The sequence below is a fragment of the Ovis canadensis genome, chromosome 11 (assembly GCF_042477335.2).
Source record: "Ovis canadensis isolate MfBH-ARS-UI-01 breed Bighorn chromosome 11, ARS-UI_OviCan_v2, whole genome shotgun sequence".
Classification (NCBI taxonomy): Eukaryota; Metazoa; Chordata; class Mammalia; order Artiodactyla; family Bovidae; genus Ovis; species Ovis canadensis.
In genome coordinates this window covers 46996914-47015083 of record NC_091255.1, presented here as the reverse complement: position 1 = coordinate 47015083, position 18170 = coordinate 46996914, and the positions used below count along the sequence as shown (strand labels likewise).

At 56.2% G+C, this 18170-nt stretch overlaps 2 protein-coding genes across 6 annotated transcripts; both read right to left on the bottom strand.

Annotated features, from left to right (window-relative positions):
- Positions 1-408: 408 nt before the first annotated feature.
- SCRN2 (secernin 2) lies at positions 409-4222 on the bottom strand. 5 transcript variants are annotated; one of them, XM_069543241.1, is made up of 8 exons: positions 3999-4222; positions 3453-3626; positions 2965-3146; positions 2207-2406; positions 1546-1761; positions 1260-1425; positions 989-1169; positions 409-728 (listed from the first exon to the last, which is right to left on the bottom strand). In XM_069543241.1, the coding sequence occupies exons 2-8, from the start codon at positions 3624-3626 to the stop codon at positions 570-572; spliced, it is 1278 nt and encodes a 425-aa protein (XP_069399342.1). In that variant the 5' UTR covers positions 3999-4222; the 3' UTR covers positions 409-569. The 5 variants fall into 5 exon arrangements, with proteins under 5 accessions (XP_069399342.1, XP_069399346.1, XP_069399344.1 ...); XM_069543245.1 differs by lacking the exon at positions 2965-3146 and adding an exon at positions 3199-3261 and having other exon boundaries at positions 3999-4122; XM_069543243.1 differs by lacking the exon at positions 2965-3146 and adding an exon at positions 3199-3261 and having other exon boundaries at positions 409-1169; positions 3999-4122.
- Positions 4223-8182: 3960 nt separating this feature from the next.
- SP6 (Sp6 transcription factor) lies at positions 8183-14128 on the bottom strand. Its single transcript, XM_069543234.1, has 2 exons — positions 14003-14128; positions 8183-11769 (listed from the first exon to the last, which is right to left on the bottom strand). Exon 2 carries the CDS (start codon positions 11709-11711, stop codon positions 10584-10586), a length of 1128 nt encoding a protein of 375 aa, XP_069399335.1. The 5' UTR covers positions 11712-11769; positions 14003-14128; the 3' UTR covers positions 8183-10583.
- Positions 14129-18170: the final 4042 nt, after the last annotated feature.

The following is an 18170-nucleotide window of genomic DNA, read 5'->3' as shown; positions in this document are numbered from 1 at the left end:
AGGATCTTTCAGGAACTGCCCAAGGGACTGGCACCCCACCTCAGGGCTCCCACCTGGCTTCTGAGCCGGCAGGAGGCGGGCACTGCCTGGTGGAGATGCCATCTCACAGTAGACACATCGCATACCACCGCTCCCCACCACCAGGACTGCCCTTCCAAGGTTCAAGCCAGGAACCAAAAACGTGTGGTTGTAATTCTCCCCATGAGCAGCCACCTGCTGTACCAGCCATGCCCCTCCATGTTCCCGCACCCACATGCTGGGGGCCCCCCATCTCCTCACAGGTTCCTCCACCACCTAAGTCAGAAGAATGTGCTGCCCAGCAAGGCTCCCAGAGGCCCTGCAGCCACCGCAGTGCTGCCCTTTGTCCTCTCTTGGCCCTCCCACCCCCACTGAACCTGGACACTGAACAAGAAAATAAAACACATTTATTAGGGCTAAGGCCGACCTGGCCACTCAGAACAAGGCTGGGGTGGGGGATGAGGTGAGGGGATTGCTCTAGCCCTCTACCCCAGGGGTCCTGTGCCCACCGCAGCCCCCTGCACCCCAGACCAAGTTAGGAGGGGCCAGGCTCAGGCATATGCCTGGCTCTCCTTCTCCACAAAGGCCTGGAAGAGGCCGCCCAGCTCCTGGGTGGGTGGAGCACACTCCCTGGTCAGCAGCCCCCGCACAGCCGCCAGGCCTTCCTGCTCCAGGTCTCGCTGCTTCTGCCGAAGCTGCTGCCCCTGAGCCTGCCCAGGAAAGGCGGCAATGACTCCCCAGGACAGGCTTCCCTCCGGATTACGGGGTAGGGGCAGATGGCTGCCGTCTCACATAAGCAGGAAAAAGGATATACACCCAACATTCTCCAGGGCTGACTTTGAAAGGAGAGACTCCTCTCCTCAGCTCTAGAATCTCCTTCGCTCCCAGTTCCCCTCATATTTCGAGAGTCCCAGTTGGGGTGGGGGAAATGCGTCATCCCTCCAGGGTAGCCCCTCTTCCCCGGGGTTACCTGTTCACTCTCCATCAGTCCCAGGGCCACCTGGTGTCCACGGTAGAGGGGGTGCCGGCGATCCACCTGAGTCTGGAATCGAGGCAGGGTCCGAACAGGGTCCTGTGCTCCAAAAGTGGGAGACAGCACCTGGGGGGGCTGGGCTGCCCCCACCCCAAAGATGAAAGGTTTGAACACTGACCTAGTGGGACAAGGATGGAAGATAAGGGCTCTGGTACCCTTCCGTCTCCCCTGCCTGGGGTGCTCCCCTCCAGCTTCCCCACCCTCTCACCGGGATGGGTCTGGTGTGGCAGTGAGGAAGTGCACGCAGGGCTGGGTGGGGTCCCGGGGCAGCACGGACACCATGCTGGCCGTGGTGCGGAAGCCCCCAGAGTCCATACAGATGCCGCTCTCCTTGTCCCTGAGGATGCCCATCATCACCTCTGCCGTGATACCCCCTGCCAAGGAGGACCCAGTGAGGGCCCCCGGGGGGCAGAAGGGGGCCCTCCGGCCTCAGAGTAAGCCCCCGAGGCTGTGGGAGGGAGGAGGGCTGGGCCCCACGCTGCCCACTCACTGACCTTGTTGCTGCTGCAGCAGCTCCCGCCCGGCCCGGAAGCGGGCCTTGGCAGCCTCCATGCGCACAGGCTGCTGGCTCAGGGAGAAGACCTGGGCAAAGTCAAAGGTGCCCTGCCCGTCCCACCAGCCCTGGGCCCGGGCGTGGGGCCGGAGCTCAGGGTGTTCTGCCGAGATGTCCGAGCCGATGCTCAGCTGGTTGGAGATGTTGTGGACTCCCTCTGCAGAGGAGATGGGGGGTCGCTCATATATTCTTGAGCCCCTGTCCTGTGCCAGGCACTCAGCTAGGCGCTGAGAACACAGTGGTGAAGAGAACAAGACAACCCTTGTGGAGGGGACAGATAAACCGATCACACGAATAAACGAGAGCCGGCAGCTGCAGGGAACATCATCATGAAGGGACCCCGGCTTGTGTATAAGGGAGAAGCCTGGCCACCAGGAAGTCCAGGAAGGCTCCCCAGAGGAAGCTGCAGGCTGAAGCACAAAAGGACTCAACCAAGTGAAGGGGGAGGTGAGGTACCTGAGAGGGCTCATCTCCCATGTCCCTGGACGTCCCCACCATCTGAGACATTTGCACCTGGATCGGGCCTTCCTTGCCCCCAACACCATTCCCACCCCAAAAGGAGAACACTTCTGGAAGGCAGGCCCCAGCGCCAGGCCCCTCACCCTGGATCCTCTGTGCAGCCCACAGCCTCCCCGCCGTCTCCAGCACCCAGGCCTCAGTCCGGTCAGCCAGCAGGAAAGTGTTGTGGTAGCAGAATGGCGTGGGGTCCTCCCGGCAGCTGCCCCCTTGTCCGTAGCGCTCCAGCAAGCCTGTGATCACGTGCAAGGCCTCCCGGGCAGAGCTGCCCCGTTCCAAAGCCAGCCTGGCACAAAGAGTCCAGGGAACAGAAGGGCGATGGGGTATCAGTGCTGATGGTAGAGCTTCAGTGGACACAAGAGTCCCAGAGAGGTTTGGTTGATGAGCCCAAGTCACAGAGAAAATCGCCACCATCTGTAGGCTTGTGGTTTTCAAGGTGTGCTCTGAGGGTTCATGAAATGGACTGAAACACATTCTTGGAGGAAGACATGCCCTGAGCCCTCCATCTCTTCTATCAGAGCTGCTCCAAGTTTACTGGTTTTACAAACCAAAATTCTTCATGAGATTGTACTTGAAAAAAAAAATTTGCTTCTATTGAAAAAAAAGTCAAACCACTGCCCTATTTCTGGGCCAGGAGATACCCAAAGCTGGCTACATTTGGGAGCTCCTCACCAGACTGTGGAGATGGGGCCAGAAGAGGGGAGGGGAGGGGGCAGCCTACCTGGGGAGGACGACAAAGTGGGCAGAAAAGGGGAGGTGCTTGGGGGCAGGGAGGGTGGCCTGGGTCAGTATTCAGCCCCAGATTTCTGGTGTATTGAGGGGATGAAGGAGGGCAGGTCCACACCTGAGTAAGTCCATTCCCAGCAGGGCTTCCCCTTCCCCGACTGGCTCCTTGGTCCACACTGCCTCATTGCCAATGCAGACACCATGCTCGTTGGCGCCCATCTCAGCCCCCCACAGCCAAGAAGGGCGGCTCAGGATCACAGCATGGGTCTTTGACACCTGTTCCACCTCAATGTAGGTGCACTGGAGATGAGGGAGGAGAAAAGGGAGATCCACTTAGAAAGGGGGAAGGTACCTGTAAAGTGGTGGCGCTGTACCCATCACCCAACACAGCCCTTTGAGGAAGATCTTCTTATCCCTATTATACAGATGAGAAAACTGAGGTCGACAGCCGCGAAATAACAGGTTAGGTCCCAGTCAGTAGACTCAAAGCTCGTGTTCTTTTCACCACATCTGGTAGCTTCTCAGCTCGGGGGAACAGAGGAGGAAGGTTTTAGAAGAATACCTAGTACTGCCACACCTCCCAGCACTCTAGAAGGCCTAACCCACCTGGAGGCGGCTCCCAGGAGCGTGCGTGCGTGCCGGTACAAACACCACTTCCTGCACCTCATCCCGGGGCCGGTCAGAGTTCTTGGCAAAGATCACGGCTGGGAGAGCCGAGGCCGGGGGCACCGAGACAAAGCAGTCACAGGAACATGGGGTGTCAGGGCTCCACGACGCCATCTGGGGAGAGATGGGGATGCGTGTGTCCCTCTCAAGCCACCTCTGACGGGGGAGCGGTCCTAGGGAGCACCCCTCCCAACACGTGCTGACACCAGGGGAAGACACTGCGACGGGTTTGCGACGCACAGCACCGCACGCATGCTCGGTGCTCTCCGTGCGCGAAGGAAACGCCCACTCTCTCCACGGGCTCCAGGTTTGGGAATCGCAGACGGGCTTAGACCGCACGCTCCGAGGGCCCTGCTCTACTGGGGAACGTGACTCTTCAGGGCAGTCGCAGGAGCGCCTCCCTCGCTACCCAACCTCTCTCCAAGAGTCCCAAGCCCCTCTTCTGTCGGCCCTTTTCTCGCTCCCCCAACACTTTATGCTCCTCACCCTCTCTCCGTGCAAATCCCCAGCTTAGTCCGCAGTCCTACAGCCTCCGCTTCAGGTAAGGTCTCTCCCAGGGGCGGAGGCTCCTGGAAGTGACCTGGAAGACTTTGGCCTCGGGGGCGGAGTCGAAATCGAGCGCCTGCAGTTCTTCCGTTTTCCAGCAGAGCGCGCGCCAGCACCACTTCTTGGAGCGAAGCGGCCTTCGGAGTCCGCTTGCTGCGTGTCCTACCCGGGTGCAGCTTTTAGGCCTGATGAAGGCTGCGACGAATCCGCTAGTTTCTCCAGTGGGGTCACTGTCGGGAGAGGGAGCCGGAGGTGGAAAGAAGCCCACGTGAAAAGGGAAGAAAGGAAAACTTGGCTGATTCGTTAGAGAATGTGGACAGCTAGGGGCATCTGGAGATTAAGGAAGAACCTCAGCTACTTGTGACCTAATTTGAATTCCAAAGGCACAATTCCAGGCTGGCGCACTCTCCTTCGCATCCCCGGCATACCCTGTTTCCCCGGCTCTTCCCCATCTCCCACCTCCCCCTCCCCAACCCCTCAGAAATAAGATCGAAAAGAGAAAGATCGACAGGAGTGGTCACAGGCCAGGAGGCCTGGGAATAATTTAAATGAATTCCTTAAAAATTTTAAGGCATATATACCTGGTGGCTCAAATGGTAAAGAATCTGCCAATAATGAGGGAGACCGGGGTTCAGTCCCTGGGTGGGGAAGATCCCCTGAAGAAGGGAATGGCTACCCATTCCAATGTTCTTGCCTGGAGAATCCGTGGACAGAGAAGCCTGAAGGGCTACAATCCATGGGACCACAATGGGTCAGACACAGCTGAGCAACTAACTCATATGCACAAAATCCATTCTGAGTCCCCAAAGGCCAATTCTGCCCCACAGTGCTCAAACTCATTGGAAGTTAGCTTTGAAAGAAAACTTGGAAATTTCTAGTCCAAAGATTTGTAACCGAAACAGCAAAGGAGAAATCTTGGCCAAGGGGGCATATATCCATATGGAGGTAGACTCTGATCTCAAATATTCTGCTTTCCAGGTCATTTTCCTGTATAAATCATCTCCATAACCAGCATTTAAGTGAATGCATCTCACTCCCGTTTGCTTTATGGAGCCCTCTGGAATGTGGGGAGAGGAGACAGTGCAGGTTATATACTTGGCCCACGTCCACCCTGCCAACCAATCAGTGCTGCTGCTCAGAGCTCTGGCCGCAGCATCCCAGCCTTTTGTCATTCCTGGGATGGGAATGAAGGTGGAGGTTGAGGTTTCCCCGGGGGGCAGGCTGCGGGAGTGATGGCTGGGGAAAACCTACAAGATAAGGCTGTTGGGACATCTGAAATCTGAGACATTTTCTTTTTTAAAAAGATTATTTATTTGTTTCTATTTTGTTGTTCTGGGTCTTCATTTCTGTGTGTGGGCTTTCTCTAGTTGCAGCGAGAGGGGGCTGCTCTCTAGTTGGGGTGCCTGGTCTTCTCACTGCGGTGGTTCCTCTTATGCGTGGTGCAGCTCTAGAGTTCAGGTGGGCTCAGTAGTTGTGGCGCAAGCGCTTAGTTGCCCGGAGGCATGTGGAGTCTTCCCCGACCAGGGATCGAACCGTGTCCCCTGAATTGGCAGGTGAATTCTTAACCACTGCAAAGTCCTGAGACATTTTCTGATTGCCTCCAGATAAACAAGGTTGGTTCCCAAGAGGGTGCTGTTTCCAGGAAAATGGGTGTCACTTTCAGAAAAGGGACTGCCACTTGAACAGAAGGTTGACCTAGAAGCTAGGCTGGAGGGAGAAGAGAGCATTACCTCGAACTGTGCAGACCAGCATCTCATCCTGCTCCTTTTTCCTGCTATAACATAGCGCCTCAGGCCTCTTTGGGCAGGTCACTTTACCTGCAAGGGCTTCAGTGTTTCCAGTAACGAAGAAGGCATTGGACTAGATCAGTGGTTCTGAATCATGGATGGGGTGAGGAGGGATTATATTTCAACCACACAACTCCCATTGCATAGGACAATACTTTAATACTCTGCGTCTCAAAGTGTCCGAGGATTGCCAGCATCAGCATTATCTGGGAGCTTGTTAAAAATGCAGAATCTCCGGCCCCACCTCAAACCTACTGAATGGGAATCTGCCTGTTAACAGGACCCCCAGGTGTAAAGTTTGCAAAGCGCTGCTCTACTGCACCCTCAAGGGACATAATTTGGTGGGATGTTGGGGCATGAATCGGGGTATCTGGAAAAACTCCATGGATGGTTCTAATATGCCCTCTTCCAGGTGGGAACAACTGGACTACTTGGTTCCTGAGATTCTTTTCAAACCCACACTGCTCAGATGCTGAGCAGTCAGACTCGCTAGGATTAATGGGAAGTGAAGGATGCTTCTGGTGTGATGTACAGGGTGGGGGTGGGGTCTTGAGGTTGCCACTGGACGTCCTTCCAGAAGCAAACATCAAGGCTGTGTGGTGATCAGCATTGAATAGCCGCCTCGCTGGGCTGGAAAGCCAGTTCACGTCGTGCACTTCCCCAGGTGCCCGCTGGGGGGCAGGAACAGGCAGGAGAAGAGGCCTGGGGCCGTACAGCACAGTCTCCAGCTGCAGTTCCCAGGCTGCTGGTTCCCTTGTCACTTTCCCGTTCCTGACTCCACTCCCCCACCCTAGAGGGCTTCTACTCCCACCTCCCAGGAGAGAAGAGTGGCTCAGAGACGTTGCCAAGAGGGGTCAGACCCCTGTTCTTATTTCCCAAACTTGCTCTCAACCCCTCTAGGACTGTCCTGCCTGGGACTACAGAACTGAGGGGTCAGAGGTGGCCCCGGGCCCCATTGAGGGGGGAGGGGGCAGCCAGGCAGCATTGCTGCCAGGGCCAGCAACTAATCATCAGAGCCCCACCAAAGGCCCCCGCTAAGAATGCAGGTCAGCGGGAGGAGCTGCAAGCGAGGAGGGGCAGCCCCAGCCCTGCCCAGACAGGCCCAGCCGGCCCCACAGCTGCCCTCCTGTCCCCTGGGGGCAGCGATGGGGGACAGGAGGAGAGGATTCACCAGTTTCCTGGGGTCTGAGTCCCCAGAACCGGGAAAACAAAAAGAAGAGTTGCAGGGAGTGGAGTGGGCCTGAGGTCAGAGGAATGCGCCTCCACCCAGGCGTCTAAGTCCAGCAGGATATGAAAATAAACATTTGGCCCCTCACCAGTCTGCTCTCCACTGTAATCCCTAAATCACACTGATGCCACTTAAGAAACTTTGGAACATCAGACTCTCCCAAACAAGTGATGGAATTGGCCAATCTGGGTACCAGACTTGGCTCTGAGAAAGTCGGTTAGGGTTAAAGTGAGGGGAATAGGAGTCCCACTAGGGTAGGTAATTTTGGCCATCATGTAGGATGAGAAGGTGGAAGAATACAGTAACCTACTCTGCACCCTTGGAGCTAAAAACTGATCCCTATCAACCTTCCTAGGTTTGGGACTCTGGAGTCATGAGGCTTTTACTCTGACATGTGTCAGGCACCAACTGTGCACCAGGCACGGAACAGCCTGGAAAAAGTATGCATTCGCACATATCTGGAGGTGCCCCATGGACCCAGTGAAGCACTTCTGTGCACACTGCGATTGTGTAACTGTGTCGGGTCTCTAGCTGGGAGCTGCAGTAGGAACCTTCCCTTCATACTTTCCCGCTGGGCGGGAGCCCATCAGATAGCTGGGCTGCCTTTCATCACCTTGTCCCTGATAGGGATCATCCTGAGTGAAGAAATCGCTGTCAGTCACCCCCACCTCACTCACAACCAGAAGGCCTGATTGACAGGCACACCCCCACAGGGGTGGGGAGAGGGGACCAAGAGGCTGGCCATCACTGGGAAGGCAGGGAACCAGCATTCTTGGTGGGGGAGGCTAAAGAAGGGGCTTGCATGCGGAAGAGGAAGGAAATATCTAGAATCTTTCCATCTCCACAGGTGAAGACCAGGGAAGGACGTCGGCCCAGCTATCAACCCCGAGGGAACCCCACCCTCCTCCTGCACCAACAACCTCCAGGCAGGGCAGGATCAGACCCTTCAATCAGCTCAGCTCTGCCCCCAAACAAAAGGAGGGGAGGCTGCCCAGGGCTGCAGGATCAAAGAGAAGTGTCCACCCTACCCTGTAGCCAGCCTGGTCCTCACTGCTGAGGGACCCTGAGTCAAAAAGGAAGCCAGAGCTGGAAGACAAATGAAGCAGTGATGTGGTTGATGACTTTATTATGGCATAAAAAACACAGGCCACTTCTTCCTCCTCCTCCCCCCACCCCCCCTAAAGTGGGTTCACAGCAGTTAAAGAAAAAAAAAAAATCCTACATTTCTCCTCTAGGGGGCTGCCTAGAAGAGGGCAGACAGCCAAGCAACCTCGGTCTATAAAAGAGGGGAGCAGAAGAAAATCTATCCAAAGCCCTCACCCGCACACCTTAGAGCTTGGGGCCTCCATGGGGGGAACATCCACATCCCCCTCCCCAACCCCCACTAGGGAGTTCCCCTGAGAATGGTCACTGGGAAGGACTGTCCTGGTGGCACAGGGAGAGGGTGGCTGGTTTCGATGGGTGGAGGAAAACGGCATCTCACGCCCACGGAACCCTCTCTCCCTCCCCCTTGCCCACCAGGCCAGGCAACCTGCAGACACTGCCCATTCTCTTCTGCCCCCAACTCTCTCCACAAGGGACCTCTGGTCAGATAAGCAGGAGGTAGGGACAGAGGGAGCATAAAGAAAGGACGTGACTTCTTAACCTACCCCATGGGTCCTTCAGGGAGAGTCACCCTATCCCTCGTAAGAAGGGCTCTCTTCTAGACAAACATATGCCCCTCCCTCTCAGATTCCAGCCCCACTTCCCAAAAAGCACCCAGTCCTTGGACTGGGCTCCAGCATCCCCAAGGAAAAGATGCTATGGGCCTTAGGCCAGAGGACCTTGGCTGGGTTGAACAAGACGGGGTCTCCCTGGCTGGAGACCCCAGGCTCAGTAGAGAAACACACATACACACAGAAACACACACATACATAGGTACACACAACATGCACACACATGTCCTAATATTAAATAAAATACCCTTTGCTTATAACTTAAAAAATCAATACACAACTAACCCTTGCATAGGGCTCTGGGTGGAGAAAGAAGGGCAGGGAAAAAGGAGGTCAAGGGAAACCTTAAGACCACTATCTGGAGCCTGAGAAAGCCCACTAGCTCCAGGGTCCTATGGCCCACCAGACCCTTCCCCCCATCAGCTTCCTTCCAAGTGCCTGGCTCAGCCTCTGCTGGCTTCCCCCGGCCCCACGTTCCCCACTCCAGGATCACCATCAGGATGCATTTTTAGCATCTAAAAAGGGAATAGGGATGCTTCCTGGACATCACCTCAGAAGGCAGACCCCTTCCAACGAGAGAACCTCTTCATTTGGAAGGGGAGCCTCCTAACACACTCTATAGGAGGGGCAAGACTGGTAGGCAGCAGGAAAGGGGAGGGTTGAGCTAAAGAAAGAGTGGGGCTTAGCTTCTCGGCTAAGAGGCAAAGAAGAGAAGATGGCCAGACAGGTACAGACTTCTCCACTCAGAGCCAAACAGTTGGAGGTGGACATTCCCACCTAACCCCACGAAGCTGAGATAACCCTCTTCGTTCTATCCCTAAGGGGAAGGCAAATGCCAGGGACTTAGGGTGAGGAACTACATCAATTCTGGAGCAGGGGCTCCTGGCTGCCTTGAAGACCTACCTGGGGTGACAGACCAGAGTGGGCTACTGAACTTTATTTCTATAAAGACCAAAAGTGAAGGGCTGAATCAGAGTTAGAGAGGGAAAGGCTTAGTTCCACTCCCTGACCAAATTCCTTTCTCCCATTTTTTTAGAAGAGATTTCCTTGCTCAACCCCCGCATCTAGCCCTCTCCTCCACCCCACCGGTCTTGCTGGAAGCTGTCGCGGGATTCTGGCCCTCTTCCCCTCTTCCTTCATGCCTCCATCAGACTGGGTCTGGAAGGCTTAATAAGGAGGCACATCAAAGGCGTTACTTCTGTGGCGACAACCCTCCCAGCCAGATAGAATCTCCTCCCTTAGGGGGACCCCCAGCCTCTGATACCCCATCTCAGCTCTTCCTCCGGAAACCCTGGGGTAAAAGCAATCTAAGGGGGATGAAAGGGACCCGGGGCGCAGGGCGGCTCTGGAGGCCCTTTTATGTCCCGGTTCCCAGGCGCTAAGGACGTGTCCAGACAGCTACCCCCAGCGCCCGGGGCGGCCCCACTCCCCTCTGCTCCTGGGACACGCTGTCTCCTCCAACCTGTGCCCTCCGCCCTCCAGCCGCCACAGGGGTATCCCTCCCCAACTCCCAGCCCAGGGGCGTGAGTGAAATAGAGGAAGGGGAGAACTGACCGGCATGCACAGCTCCTCCCTGCCCAGTCAAAACAGTCAAACGCATCTGTCCCGTCCAGCTCCAGAGACTACGAAACCCCTAGCGCCCAGGTTCCCTGACCCCCACACCACTTTTCCTCCCTCTCAATAAATAACCACTTTCTCCTCTTACTCAAGCCACCCCCCCGACCAGGGCATCCGGCCCGAGGGCTCTCTTCTGATGGCCCCAGGGAAGACCAGCGGGGAGGCAGGACGGAGGAGCTCAGTTGGAGGGAGCCGCGCTGCCCTCAGCCTCGCGCTTGCCTTTGCCGCCGGGGGGCTCCACCCCGCCAGCCTTGCCCTCGCCCGCCGCTGCCCCGGCTGCCTCCTCTTTGGTGCCCTCGTGGGTTTTCATGTGTTTGGCCAGGTGGTCGCTGCGCATGAAGACCCGGCTGCAGACGGCGCAGGGGAACTTCTTGGTGCCGGTGTGGGTCTGGAGATGGCGCTGCAGCTCGTCAGAGCGCGTGAAGCGCTTGCCGCAGAAGAGCCAGTTGCACACGAAGGGACGGTCACCGCTATGCCAGCGCAGATGCGCCTTCAGGTGTGACGTCTTGGCGTAAGCTTTCCCACAGCCTGGGATGTGGCAGTTGTGCAAATGCTTCTTCTTGCCCCCATCGGGCCCGCATGGAGCCCCCAGTCGCTCCGCCTCCAAGCAGTTGGGACAGCGGCAAACGGTCTGGCCTGAGCTGCGGGGCACCGACCGCCGGGAGCCTTTGGGCCGGGCCGCCCCGTCCAGACTGGTATCCAGGCCCTGGGACTCTGGGGCTGCTGCTTCCAACGCCTTCGCCCCGTCGGGAGGCACCAGGAGGTGCTGCCCTCCGGCGGCTGGGAGGAGGTGGTGCGGATGTGGGTGGGGCGGCGGGGCGCAGAGCTGGTGGTCTCCAACATAGCCCCCCAAGCCAGCCTGAAGCGCCCCGGGGTGGCCCGGTGAGGTCAGCGCGCTCTGAGCGTGGGGGAGGTCCATCCAGCTGGTACCCGGATGAAGGTCCCACCACGAGCCATCCTCGGTGCCTGGGTGTGTCGGCCGGAACCAGGATTCGTAATGGTGTGACATGTCCGGCTGCAGGAGCTTGGAAAAGGGTCCTGGGACCAAGGGGCTGTCGTTTTCCAGGTCCTCGCAGGTTACCCGAGAGGAGGCCCCCGGCAGCTCATAGCCCTGTGAGAAGTCCACCTCGGGGCCCAGCGGGAGGCTCTGCAGCTCTCCAGGCTGCAGCGGGGAGGGGTAGTCCCCGGCCTCCGGGCTCGTGTGGCCCTGGTATGTTTGGAGAGGCTGCAGGTCGAGGCGCGGCGGGGAGGCGGCAGGCGCGTCCGTGTGCTGGCTGCCCAGAGAGCCGCAGACGGCGGTTAGCATTGCCGGGATCCGGGGTGGAATGGGGGACAGGGATAGTCAAGGGCACCTCAGGTGGGACCTGAAGGAGGCAAAGAAGAGACAAAGTGAGGAAAGTAACTGGCTTATTTTCCTTCCCAGCCCAGATCCCCTCCCGGGCCAAGTACTTCTTTCCCACCCCCAGGTGAAAAGAGGGGAAAGAACCTTTGGTTGAGGACTAAAGACCAGTTAAGAGCGCTAGGAAGGATTGAGGGTGCGAGGCCCTCCACCGACGGCAGACGCTGACAGAAATTCACCTTCTCCTAGGTGATCCTTCCTACAGGACTCAGCTCATCCAGGGAGTTGGGCTGGTCCCAGGTGAGCAGGTCAGACTTACCTAGATTACAGTTCTAGAACCATCCTAGCTGCCCAGCTGGGTGTCAGGGGCAGTGGCATTGCTCCCATATCCCTCCCCCAAAATTCCCACCCCCACCCCCACAGATCTGCTGCCAGCCAGAATGGAGAATCTAGGCTCATCTCTAGTTTAAGTCCGCACCTTAACTCAGGACTCACCTGGGTAGAGGGAGGTGTTCTAACCCAAAACTTAAGGTGACCTGACTTCCCAAAGCCACAAGCAGGTTCTGAGGTTTTAGAAAAAGAGCGCTCTTTCCATCCCTGAGGCATGTTCGGTGAAGAAGAGCATTTCTCTGCCCTACACCACTCCCCCCAGCTCCCTGCTGGCTGATTGCCCCAGCCCCATCAAACCCACTCCCGTACCTGGCCCCCATTCCCTTTCTCTCTAGCGGGGACTTCACCTTCCCAGGGTATAGCTACAGTGCCAGTTTCCAGAGGATGTCTCTCCACCAGAGAAAGCTAAGCCCCCCTCTCTGACCTGACAGCGCCCAGCAAGTTTTCTGGCTGCCACCTCTGCCCTCCTCCAATCTGGGGAAGACCCAGATATGAAGCCTGGAGGGGTCTGCTTCCCCGGAGAAGAGGTCAGCCAGAGAAGAGCTTACCAGCAAGCTCAGGAAGATAAAACTGCCACCTCCGTAAGGGATTTGGGGACAGAGTGGGGGAAGCAACAGGAAAAGCCAGAATAGCACAGAAATTAAGAGGAAGAATTACCCAGAGATATTATACAGGGAGTGCATAATCTAGACTTGGATCGTTTTTAGGAGCTCTCCACATGATTCTAACGTGCGACCAAGTGTTGAGAACCACTGCTCCTGGCCAATCCTCTTATTTTATTTTTCAATCCTCATTTTAAAGACGAGGAAACAGCCATAATTGGAAAAGTCACTTGAAAAAAGATATTCAATCTGTTCATTCAATCAACTAGTATGTATCTCCGTGAACCAGGTCACTCCATTCCTGGTCTGTTTCTCTTTCCTTTAACCATTGGGAACCTAAAGACCACCCCCTCCAGAAAGAGTGGGCCCCTTTCTGGAACACATACTTGTCACTTGAAGGTCCCCCTCATCTCACCACCTCTTAGTAAGATCTGGGAGCCCTGCCCTGATGCCTGGAGTGAGTTCGGGTGCCTGGACCTTCGCTGATTGTGGCGGGAGGAGACAGTGGTTTAGGGCAGGGATTTTTCCCTCCCAAATAAGTATTTGGATGACCTTACTATCTTCTGCTTCTGGGGGACCAGGGAGGTCGCTTAGGTTGTCTGGGAGAGGGAGGGAGTAGGGAACTAGGGCGCCTACTCAAGCTCCTCCTGCCTCACCACAAGAAAGGAACTGGGTGAAACGGCAAGAACAGAGCCTCAGGCCCAGGCGGGGCAGCCCAGTAGGGGCTGGGTAGGAGCAGTGAGGTCTGGGACCCTAATAGCTTTTGGCGCCTGGGAACTGCCCCAGGGGTTGGAGTGGGGGTTGGGGAACAAGCTAACGATCCAGGCTCCAGAGTGGCCTCTCCAGCCACAGGGCCAGGGAGCCCAATCCTGGGATGCACTAGCCTGCTATCGAGATCTCGGTAAGGGAGACAGCCGGGCGCGTACCCGGGCTTGCGGCTCCCCAGGCGCGAAGGCGGGTAGAGACACCCTTCTTCCCTCTTCCGCCGGCTGCCTCTCCCATCACCGGCGCTCAGGTGGTTAGGACTTCCGTACTCCCGGTCCTCAAGTTTCCAGTCCTCCAGCTGTCCCAGTCGCTCCACTTTCCCCAGTCTCCAGCCTCTCCCTTCCGCCCCGTTTTCACTCCGCCGGGGCTCTAAACCCCTCAGATTCTTTAGGACCACCTCCCCCGAGGCCGGAGGAAGCTGCAGCGCGTTTCGGGCACGTCTTTCCGAGAAGATCCCTGGTGCGCGCGCCCCTTGCCGCCCGGATCCGGGCGGGCTCCTACCTCGAGTGTGCGCTCGGGCTCCGGGCACGGCAGGCTGGCGCGCTCCCGAAGGGCGCTCTTGAAGCCGCGCGCCAGCGGGCTCTCCAGCGGCGAGCGGCAGGAGCCGAGGGCCAGCGAGAGCAGCGAGCAGACCCGGCAGCGGGCGGCGGAGGAGGGGCGGAGAGAGGCGGCGGGAGGGCGGAGGGCGGGCGGGAGCCGGCGAGCGAGCGAGCGAGGCCAGCTCCGCCCGTGACTCACCGCGCTCTCTGCCTTCATCCTCTGCCCTGCGCTCCTTTTTCCCCGAATTCACGGCCCCGCCCACCTCACCTGCGGCCGCCTTTAACCCTTGCGGGCTCAGCCGGACCGGGCCGGGCCCAGGGGAGAGGGAGGGCGGGCGGGGGGTGGGGGGTGGCGGTGATCTCTAACTAGGTCGCACTCCGCCCCTCCCTTGCTCCTCCTTGGCCCCTCCACTGCTGGGGCGAGGGGCCTGGGCGGGGTGTCTCCCGGGTTCTGGGGCCCGCCCCATCGAGCGGAGTACTGCCCTCGAGCTGGCTTGGTTTGGCGGGCACGCAGGACTCAGACCCTGCGGGAATGGAGGAGGAGGCGGGTCCTGAGGGTGATACCGAGTCACCCTAGGGCGCCGTTTGCCTCGACGCCCCTCCACCCACCCGCCCACCCCGGCTAGGCAGAGCTGCCACAGAACGGAGAGGAAAGAAACAGGATTGAGCGCCGAGTATGTGTCCTGTCTACCCCAGGCCTGGGCCGTGAGAAGTTGGTCTTGGCCGCTTCCCTCTTTCACCATTCCCCCAGCCGCTTCTCTCCGTGACCACCACCTTTCCAAGTTCTTTGCGCTCTCTCTTGCTTCCCGGCTCTCTGGCTACTCACCGTTTTTTGAGTGACCTCCTCCTCTCCTCTTCCCACCCATCTGGTCGGTCTCTACCTGCCCCCTCAGCTCTCACTCTCCATCTACCCCTGGGCAGCAACCCCAGCGCCTCCCAGGTCCGCGTCTCAAATACAGTCGCGTTCCCCTCGGGCCCGAAGGTTCTCAGCCTGCGCCCAGCCCCTCTCGTCCTCTGGCGCACCCGACTGTGAAAGTTGGGTTAGGCGCCGGGATAGCCTGGGAAAAGGACACTTCTGCAAAGATTTGCGCGACCCCTTGCCTCACTCCTTCCCAATTCTCATCTGAATGTCTAAACCCAAGGTTCATAACTCTGGGGAAAGGTCTTGGATTCCTGTGAGAAAAACAAATGCACAGTGCAGCCCTCTGCAAAGTTTCAGGGCGTTTGCGACGCCCACCTACAAACTTCTCTCCAGATCGGAGTTGATTGAGATAACCAGGGCGGATGAGTTGGGGAGTTCCCGTCTCCTCCCCGCCAGCCTGGCCTGTGCGCCGGGCTAGGAGGCTCCCTTCCCAGTGGGTGCCTCCCCGTACTTGCCGCTTCGACCTCCTGAAGTGACTCTTCTGTTGCAAGGGGAATTCTGATCAACTTCCTAATTTTTTTCGTTGCCCCGGCTGGCTTTCCCTATGCGCTCTGCCATCTGCTTTTTAAATTTCGTTTTTGTCTTTACATCTATTTCATACAACCTGAGTGAAATTTAGGCTGATTCATTTTCACAGATAGAGCTTCGGTTCCACCGCAGTTGGTTTACCTGTCCTGAATAGTAAGTGCAACTATTAAACTGCCAAACTGAGTCCACAAGGCACTTGAAAATCGATCTTTTTGTGTATGGTTCTCCACCACCAAACATACACATTCTCATATCCAGAATCAGTGTTTGATTCATCTGTGCAAATCCCTCGTTTGTAGGACCCGGTTTCCTCATCTGGACAACCTGGGTACAAGTCGGGAGGGTTTCCTGGGGCTTAGAAAAATTGATGTTCCTAAAGCATTTAACCCGTGGGGCCCCTGGTAAGCTCGTAGTAAAGGGAAGTTATCGTTTATAGTGTTATAATTATTAAATAAGTTGGTTCCCAGCAAATGTTTGTTGGATTAAGGTATATTCACAAAGATCTTAGGACTGGAAGTTGACAGACCTAAATTCTATCTCTGGCCCTGCATTTGCTATGCTGATCTGGTGAATCAGGTTGCTCTGAGACTCAGTTTCCTCATGAGTGAAATGCGGTTAGAGCAGCCGCCCTGTGGGGTAAAGGACGGGCGGGCACTTAGGAAGCCGAGAGGTGCCGCCCAGATGTCAGGGATTGCACTTTCTGATTGGGATTTAATTCCTGACTCTTGGGCCCCTGAGATGTCGAGTCTCAAGAACGGCTCTGGGTCTTTGTGGCCACAGCTAAATGGACACCCCCTTTCTGTCCACATGGTTTTATTTCCATGCATTCAGCCTGCAAATCTTGACTTGGATTTGCACTTGAGTTCATAACCACATCTGGAACGGAGTTACAGGCTCACATCGAAGAGCCTGCTACTCGAATTTCTGGATTAAGTCTGATTCGACCCCTAGGAATTCTCTTCCTCCTCCTCGTTGTCCTCCCAGCAGCCCACTGACCTCTGGTTTAACGCCTGAGCACAGATCTAACTCTTGGTGGGAAACCCGAGCCCCTCTCTCATTTATGTATAGGCACCAGCTTGTCTTGTCTTCCTGTTTCCATCTTTCCCTGGAAAGAACACAGAAAGGTATACTGCCCCTGGATGGTAGACATCCCACCAGGCTTTCACCCTGCCCCCCTTTAACCCCGCCAGGTCCTGACCCACAGCCACCTGGGTTTCCCAGAAGCAAAGACCCTCCATCTGCCTGGAGCTCATTGTCATTGTGAAATTCAGCAGTGCAGTTGTCTCAGAAAAGTCAGCCTTCCTCACTTCCTGCCCTCCCTGGGTTTCTGCCTCTGACTCAGGACAATTTCTTTCTTCCAGATCCCCCTCTGCTTTTGTTCCTTTGGTTCCAGCCCTTTCGATTTCCCACTTGTGAGTTTCCTTACTTAATGATGCTCATAGTCTAATCTGACTGCCAAGATCGCCCCTGCCTGCTGCCTCGATATCTCACTTCAAAGTTGAAGCACGCTGCCCACCGAGATCTGTCCAGGACTTGGGCCATTTCTCGTCCCCCTAAAGGAGTAAACAGATTTTGCCAAAAGTGCTGTCTCCCATTCTTGCCACTCCTCTCCTTCTCATGCCTCATTTATAGTCAGCAATCCACTTTGTAGCTGGAGCAGCCTTGATGGTCTCCATGTTCATCATAACCAGCATTTATTTATTGGGCACCAACATCTCAAATTCTCATGAGCATGCAGCAAGGTAGTTGTTATTATCCCCCCATTGTACAGATGAGGAAGCTGAAGTTAAACGGCCTGCCCAAAATTACAGAGCTGTTAAGAGACAGAGAAGGAAACCAACTCCAGATCTGTCAGGCTCTAAAGCACATATTCTGCCCCCTGTTCAATCTAGCCTCAGCAGTAGTGATGGCCCTGGAAGTCTGGCTCCCCTAGATCCTGAAGGTGGAAAGGACAAAATTCTTAAAATATTCCCCAGCACAGAGCCATTAAGATCCTGATGTTCAGACAGGACAAACTGGTCCCATCTTGGATTGGTTTGCTGTGGTCCCTTCCAAACCTCAAGTGTCCCTCTGTAGAGATCGTACTATGAGAATATCAAAGCTATTCAGTCCATAAAAATTGTCCAGTGCAAACCCTCATTTTGAAATTAAATCTCAGAATGGGGAGGCAAGTAGCTCAAAGTCATACAACAAGTTAGAAGCAGAGCAGGGGCCAGAACCCCAGTCTCCTGATTCTTGGTCTCCTAGCTGCTTGCTCTTCTCTACTCCCAACTCCCACTTCCAGGTTGCACTCAGCAAGCTGGTGATCACAGACACTAATACCTTCCTCATATCCCCTCCTGCCCACCCCCTCACCTCCCCCAAGCTCCTGAGAAACTGGACAGAGTCCAGAGCTGGAGTCAAATGTTATTCTTTCATTCATCCTTTATTCACTGAACTAACACTTACTGAGAGCCTACCCAGGGCCAAGCACTTAGCATTCAGCGTTAGTTGTGTCCGACTCTTTTCGACCCCATGCACTGTAGCCCACCAGGTTCCTCCATCCATCCCTGGGATTGTCTAGGCAAGAATACTGGAGTGGGTTGTTATTTCTTTCTCCTTCCCTATTTGGGGGTCTTCCTAAAGCACTACTTGTGCACTAATTCTATTATAAACCCAAATGTCCCTACCATCACACTCA

Bases quoted from the DNA above. Each gene is read 5' to 3' on its own strand.
- SP6 (XM_069543234.1), bottom strand. From the start codon at position 11,711: ATGCTAACCGCCGTCTGCGGCTCTCTGGGCAGCCAGCACACGGACGCG.
- SCRN2 (XM_069543240.1), bottom strand. From the start codon at position 3,626: ATGGCGTCGTGGAGCCCTGACACCCCATGTTCCTGTGACTGCTTTGTC. The intron at 2,407-2,964 runs GTGTGGACCTGC...TCTTTGTGCCAG, and splicing joins CTGGGAATGGACTTACTCAG to GCTGGCTTTGGAACGGGGCA. The intron at 1,426-1,545 runs GTCAGTGAGTGG...CCTCCTTGGCAG, and splicing joins GCTGCTGCAGCAGCAACAAG to GGGGTATCACGGCAGAGGTG.